Raw genomic sequence first — 7320 nt, 5'->3', positions numbered from 1 at the left:
GTATGGCAAAGTCACTTTGTTAGGCCTGTAGTGTGTATGGTCTTGACTGTGATGGCAAGAACTGGAGGCTTTCCCCACATAAACTTCACATGCTGCCTGTAAACACTCTGCTTTATGCATTATCAATAGGGGATCATAGCAGACCAGCATGTGACATAATATCTCTTTGGGACACAACTCTTACCTTTATGGATAAGGAAGAAGGTAGTGTGTTTTGAAGTTTGACAGCTATTTTGAAGCTGTCCCTTCAACTTGACAGTTTGGTTAAGTACTTGTGAAGATGTATTAGCAAGAGGAGAGTAGGTGTTTTGTTCAGTGATGTATGATAAACAGTAGGGAGATGAAAAACATGGATGCCTCAGCAAAACTGTTTCTTCATGGGTTTCCTTGGTTTGCCTGCTCTTCATGTGCCAGTTTGAACAGGGCCTCCAAATAAAATTCCTRAAGTATGTACTTAGACATCTTCTGTGCACTTGATTGTTTTCCTCTATGTGGTTGTTCCTGGCTGTAGTTGTTACTTTTGTTTCCATCATAATTGAGAAGAGGATTCTCATTGATTTCAACAGAAGCAGAATTGGCCTGTGGTCTCTGTTTCATTTTTCCAATCTCAGGTTTATTGCAATTGTTTTGATAGTTGAAAACACAAAAATAAGTGGCCTTGCAGTAAAAACATTAGATTGCCTGTTTGCTGTTACTTTAATGTTGTGGTGKTGTTGTACTAATCTTTTTATAGATGTTAATACACAGCTTACCATACTTCAAATTTGCAACTCAGTTGCACTCTCCAGTATTTTTCTAGTCTGTTTTCTCTGCCCGTATTCTGTTCTCTTGTGGCACATAGTGAAAGTAACGTGTAAAYAATGAAAATGAAGCTGCATCCTTGAAGATATAACAAATAGCGCCTCAGAGGGAGCAATGTTTTTCTGGTTCTGGAAACAGAGGTCTATTGTACTGAACAATTGGTTGTGCAAAAGACATTTGAAGGGTTCTTTTTAATTATTTGAAAATATTAGCAAGTAGTTGCTCTTCCTGTCTCAAAAACTTTAACCTCTTCCTTGTCATTTGTGCAGATCCCTTTTTGCATTTACTTTGCAATTATTTCACATTCATGACTATCTAAAGACAGATAATCAATTTACTTCTGTGTATCTTCACTTAAGACCTAGGTTCAGATAACTGCCACAGGCTGCTTATATAATTGTAGGCAAATTACTARGTCTGAATATGCCTTAGTTTTCTCTGAGGCTAGGTATTTCTGACTTGACAGTTTGCTCTACATCTCCCTTCCTCTTCTAGCTAGCTCCTCAGGCCTAAATTTCTTTCTCCAGTGCAACCCAAGTTCTCTGCTCTCATGCAACATCCCTTTTCCCCATCCCGGCAGCTTTGTGGCTCCTAACCATGAAGTTGTCTGCTCTGCTGAAAATCAGGTTCAGTTGCTGTTTTGAATGTTGTGGGATGGCTCTGCAGCCTACAACTGCTTACCCCCAGCACCTCTTCCCATTCTCCAGGGCTGTCACCTTAGCCTCATCCTCTGAGAGGATTTTTCATCCYAGACTTTATGGAAGCTGTGCAGAGAGCCCAGATGGTTCAAGACCAGGATCAGCTGCTGTGAGCTACTGCTGTCTCTGAGCTATGTAAGCACTTACCACTGATCTGCTCTGTGGTGATGGGCAGCAGCACCTAACGGTTGTTAATCTTGATACTTCATGTGCTCAGTGCTATATCAGCCATAGTTAAGCTCAACAAAAAGAAGCAGGCCAAGAAGTTCTTTTATCAGCTGGCAGGTCTGTGCCATGGAATGCTAAATGCTTTGGATTTATTCTGAGGGTCATACAAGTCTTATAAATAAACTTGAGAGAGTGTCTTAGGCTCTAAGCTCTTTAGAATGGCCATGCTTTCTACCACAATACTGTGCGGATAGAGGCGTTAGCAGGGTCTGGGGGGAATAGTTCATAGCCTCTACCAAAATTCATTGTTAAGTTTCCTTTTGTTTCTTGAACTGTGGAATAGTAATAACTAAATGGAGGTTAAAAAAAAGTATTAATTGAATTTGGCTTTTTGAAATACATTCTCACTATTTTGCGTAGTTCTATAAGATTCTCCTGCAGAGGCAATATATTTTTATATGTTGAATAATTATGTTAAACACAGGCAATTCTTTTGGCAACACCAGAAATTAAGTTAGTCATAGTGTTTTAAAATGCTGAGTTTAAAATTTCGAAATGTAGATAGTAGCATGTAGCTAGATGGCAGCATTGCAATAGCTAAAGGTATTCAAACCATAGCAGGTAAATTCAAACCTGGTTACTTTGAATTGCAAAGAAAAAATCAATTTACTCTTTATTTAATATTTTCTTTTCTCCTAAAGCATGCAGCAGTCTTAAGACTTTTCTTTTTCACTTCAAATATTTCTGTAATCTATTCTCTTTCAACATATTTTTTTCATGCTTATTAGGGTTGTTTTAATAGTTCTTCTATAGGTCCTCACATAAATGCAAAACATTTAATTTGAATCAGCCACATTAGTATGTCATTCCAATGAAATGACTTAGTGAAGCAATTTGTGGTTTTACTTATCGTAACTGTTGCATTTTAATGATCAAAAATGTACTTCAGCTACATTTCCAGCAAAAGAAAAAAGAGAATAATACATTTCACTATATTGTTGTTAACATTGTTTTGAGCAATGAGTTTTTTTCTACACTGTTAGTCACTGAATGCTTAGAARAGATTTATATATTTAGGTCTCTTATCTCCTGGGAGTTAATAGATAATTTGGATAAATAGTGTTGGCATCCTGGTGAGATRGGTGGAGAGGAACCTCAGGAAGTTCACCAAAAAGTAGTACAGGGTCCTTTACCTAGGAAGGAATAACCTCATCCACCAGTACAWGCTGGTGGCTAACCTRTGGGAAAGCAGCTCTGCAGAGAAGGACCTGGGAGTGCTGGTAGACAACTAGTTGACCATGAGCCAGCAAAATRGTGTTGTGGCTAAGAAGGTCAGTTGTATTCCGAGGTGTATTAGGAAGAGAGTTGCCAGCAGCTCAAGGGAGGTGATCCTGCCGCTTTGCTCAGCCCTGATGAGGCTGCATCCGGAGTACTGTGTCCAGTTCTGGGCTCTGCAGTGCAAGAGAGACATGGAGCTACTGAAGAGAGTCCAGCGTAGGGCTACGAAGATGATTAAGGGGCTGGAGCATCTCCCCTACCAAGAAAGGCTCCAAGAGCTGGGCCTCTCTAGCCTGGGGAAGACTGAGGGGGATCTTATCAATGTGTATAAGTATCTGAGGGAGGGTGTCGAGAGAATGGGGCCAGACTTTTTTTTGGTGGTGATCAGTGATGGGACAAGAGGCAATGGATACAAAACAAAACCCTGGAAGTTCCACCTGAATATGAGGAAAAACTTCTTTACTGTGAGGGTGACAGAGCACTGGAACAGGTTGCTCAGAGAGACTGTAGAGTCTCCTTCCTTGGAAATGCTCAAAAGCCATCTGGACGCAATCCTAGGCAATGTGCTGTAGTGACCCTGCTTGAGTAGGGGGGGGGGGATGGACTAGAGCTCCAGAGGTTCCTTCCAACCACAGCTGTTTTGTGGTTCTGTGAACGTGCATCAGCTACTGCAGTTCACAGTAACAGTAGGTCCTTCATTCCTCCCATCTGCCAGGATATACTGAAATTGAAACTGTCAAAGGGCTTATCTACATGAAATGTCTGGCTGGTAAAACTAGTGTTRTAATTATAGCCTGCATGGAGTACTGCACAGCTCTGGCTGGGCAGAGTTGGAGCTGAAGAAGATTGTCCCATGGATTAGGAGTGATGTGTGGTGGGAATTGCTGAGATCTTGAGAAAGACTGAAAAATTTTGTGAAAGAAGAAATGGAGGATGCAGACTTTGCAGTATATATAGGCTTGGGATTTGCTTCWGTTATGAGTAGAAGGAAATACTTGTCTGTTACCCTGAAGAGTATCCTGATTAAGGATTAGCAACACTAGGTTTTTAGAAGGCTTACCATGCTGTCAGAACTTTTTTATTTATGTGAACTTACATTTTTCTTTCACTATGTTTTTTCAGGGTACGCTAATACAGCATTTGAAGGAACACATTCTTCATGGCAACATGACCAGCAGTGATATTATTCTATACTATACAACGGTAGGTGTGGCTTATTAAAGCATTTGTAAAAACTCTTTAACGTGCTTCTCTTGTGCAGATTGAGAGCATTTTCACAAATCTACAAGTTTGTTTTTATATATTTTTAATTCCTATTCTCTAAGGAATCATCCTGCTTAATTGAGTTAAAAAAAAATCAGATGTAATAATGCAACTGGGAGCTTTCTACTGAAAAGTCAAACCTATGTTAAATGTTCCTGATCTAATTAGTGAGGAAAATGGATTGATTTTTAGTCTCTTACTCACCAATTTCATCTGCAAAACAAACCCCACCTTCTTACATCATGCAAAGCTYGACCACACTGAAGATGAGATTTTTTTTATATCTTAGTTTTGATGGAGAAGAAGCCACACATATCTAGGAATTGAGTAAAGGAAAAGAAATCTGACTAATCTTTGTAGAGGTTCAGTTATATTTTTTTCTAATGCTATGGTAAAGAACATGGTTCTGCAGTATTCTGTTACTGTAACAGTTTGAGAAGGCTATCTTTCCTCATGAGTTCTTTTCTGAACTTAACACTACTAGCCAGGTTGTAGTATTTTCACAAAGGACTCAGGTAGTATAATTACCGTGTCCCAGTTTTGTCTTACGCTTTGAATCATGATTTAAATGGACGCATATAGGGAGATCTGAAATCTCTGTCTCGTTAGATGTAAAGGTAAGTTAGACAAATTGTTCTTAGTGGATGTTCATGTGTAGTGGAACCAGTCTTGGACCAGGATGAAAAAGTGCTCCAGCCTTATTTTCTGATTACCTCTACTCATGTTATTTAGGAATCAGTAGAAATAGCTGTRAAGTCAGGTGTTGATTTAACAGTTTCTTAAAGCAGGAAAAGCAAGAAAGATGAGGGAGAAGGTGGCACCTCTAGCATAAGGACAKGGAGAATGTTTTGGGCCAAATGATTCTACTGAAAGCCATGCCTGTCCATCTCTTTCTAGTTGCCTGTAGCTCCTGTCCTAACATTTCACAGCAATGTTCCTCGTCCTGTGATGGAGCTGCCGGCAAAGCTGACAGCTAGCTGACAAAGATAGAAACTAATGTAGGTATTTTCTCTTTTCTAGACTGGCTGGATGATGTGGAATTGGTTAGTGACTGCACTTGCTACAGGAGCTTCAGTGGTTTTGTATGATGGATCTCCMCTAGTTCCATCACCCAATGTGCTCTGGGATTTGATTGACAGACTAGGGTATGTAAACAAGATTAAATGAAATGGTCGTAGTCTTTGCTGCTGTTCCAGTGACCAAATACAACCTCGTTGAAGGTGAAGCCCTTGGTCAGAGACTAGTTTGTAGCATTACATAGTTTCTTTTGGCTTAAATTTGAGTGAACTGCTTCTTAAATTTTGTGCTAAAACAACCTCAAGAGAGACTAGAGAAGACAAAGAGCCAATTGTTTCAAAATTGATTCAAGTATTTGGATTCTAAGGAAACAAAGAATTTTGGTTCAATAGTCAGTTTTCAAGAGCAGCCTTTTCAAAAGGCAGTAATTGGGAGTGATCTGAAGAGTAATTTCTCAGTGCACTCAGAACTTGAAAAATAAGAGTTCTTTATTTTGAATAGCTCAAGCCAGGACTGAATATAGCACTTTGACTTAAAAGACGTGAATTGACTGGAAATGCTCAGCAGGGCTTCTGGTATTTTCATCTTTTGCTTTATAATCTATAATGCCTAATTCTCTCTGTTAAGGCACTCATTGTCTTATGCATTTCTTTGAACAATGTTCACAGTGCCCTCTCTCAAAGCCTAGAGAAATAGCAGCTATCGTATGAATAATTGTGAAATCCTGTAGGGTACTTTACAGTGCTGTATACARGATAAACTTGATTTTTGTAACTTTCACATTTTACTGACTGGGTGTAAGGAAAAGAACTGTGTGATTTTGCTAGTTAAATGACGAGTATAGTTTTTTAATTTCTTGATAATTAAAATTTGTAGTGGAAAGTAGCTGCTAGAAGATTCATATTCTGACTCTTACCAATTAATAATTAAAGCTTCATTCTTTTGAGCTGTATAATATTTTGAGAGTAACGTTTTGGCTTTGGCTATTATGGTAGAAAACTAAGACCTACTCAGAATGCTTCCAGTAAAAACAACAAAAAATAAGTCCCTAGAACAACAGGCAAAAACTTAGAATAAAAAAAATAAGATAGCTTATTTTTAAGCATTGTTTCTACATGCCAAAAGTAAGCGAAGATAACTCAAACGTGTCTGCATGTCTCACTTTTTTAATCTGATGCTAAAAGGGGTGGCCATCTGTGTGGTACTTCATAATGCAGTCTGTTCCCAACTCACTCATATGTTACATTAAAAAAAAAAAAAAAAGCTTCAACGTGTTTGGACTACCTTAGTCCTGCAGATATCCTAGGCTTTCCTTCAGGTATCAGGCTTCTCTAGTATCAAGGTATCTCATACTGAATGACAATCGTTGCTTGAGCAGACAGCGTTAAGATTCTGTTCAAGTGAATTGTATTTAGCCACTACCCAACAGTTACCACAGGGTTATGTAGCATTTAGTAAGAAATAATAGGAGACTACATGTGTTGTAGAGGAATGTCAGAGTTTAAAAATAAGCAGAGAGAAGCATTGATGAATATTCCATCTACAAAATCAGCAATAGTCTGGAGCATGGAAAGAAAGTAAAATATTACACAAGGGTAAAAATAGTTCACATGATTGTGGTACATAAGGAGCAATTTACTTCTGTGGGCTCTCATGGGGCTTTTCTCGTGTGACTGATAAAATTGCTTTATGCACTGTTTTGTGCATATAGTCTAGTATAGTTTTTATGCACAAACAATAGTTTGTGCAACTAGACTGTTCCTGTCTTTATGCTAAGATGGCAACTTCTTAAGTAACTGTCATCCACATAAATAGAAAACATCACATTGATATTTTTCAAATATCCTTTCCATTTTTGAAACAGTATTACTGTCTCAAGCTAGTCTACTTTCAGTCTTGCTCTTGGAGTCAAAATAGAGATAACAGGATCTTGTTTTGTCACACTTGTTGCACTGGTGTATTGCCCATGTTCTGTGCACTCAAACTCTCTCTTCCTTTTTTGTCTCTGCACGTTTTCTTGAATGAGTTTATTGCACTAATATAAAATGAATTAGCAGAAAATAAGGAATAAGAGTTTCTAAAGAAGGTCAACAAA

General features: G+C 38.4%; 1 protein-coding gene across 2 annotated transcripts in view; it reads left to right on the top strand.

Annotated features, from left to right (window-relative positions):
* The window catches only part of AACS (acetoacetyl-CoA synthetase), a 46614-nt gene that overhangs the window by 27205 nt on the left and 12089 nt on the right, over positions 1-7320 (top strand). For both annotated transcript variants that reach the window (XM_085321045.1, XM_085321046.1), the window contains exons 9-10: positions 4068-4148; positions 5229-5353. In XM_085321045.1, the coding sequence (XP_085177171.1) occupies positions 4068-4148; positions 5229-5353 (206 nt within the window). The remainder of the gene's footprint in view (positions 1-4067; positions 4149-5228; positions 5354-7320) is intronic.

This window comes from Rhea americana, unplaced genomic scaffold, assembly GCF_003343005.1.
Source record: "Rhea americana isolate MKP2758 unplaced genomic scaffold, rheAme1 scaffold_68, whole genome shotgun sequence".
NCBI classification, from domain to species: domain Eukaryota; kingdom Metazoa; phylum Chordata; class Aves; order Rheiformes; family Rheidae; genus Rhea; species Rhea americana.
Note: the sequence above shows the minus strand (reverse complement) of the source record. Positions and strands in the feature narration are given on the sequence as shown.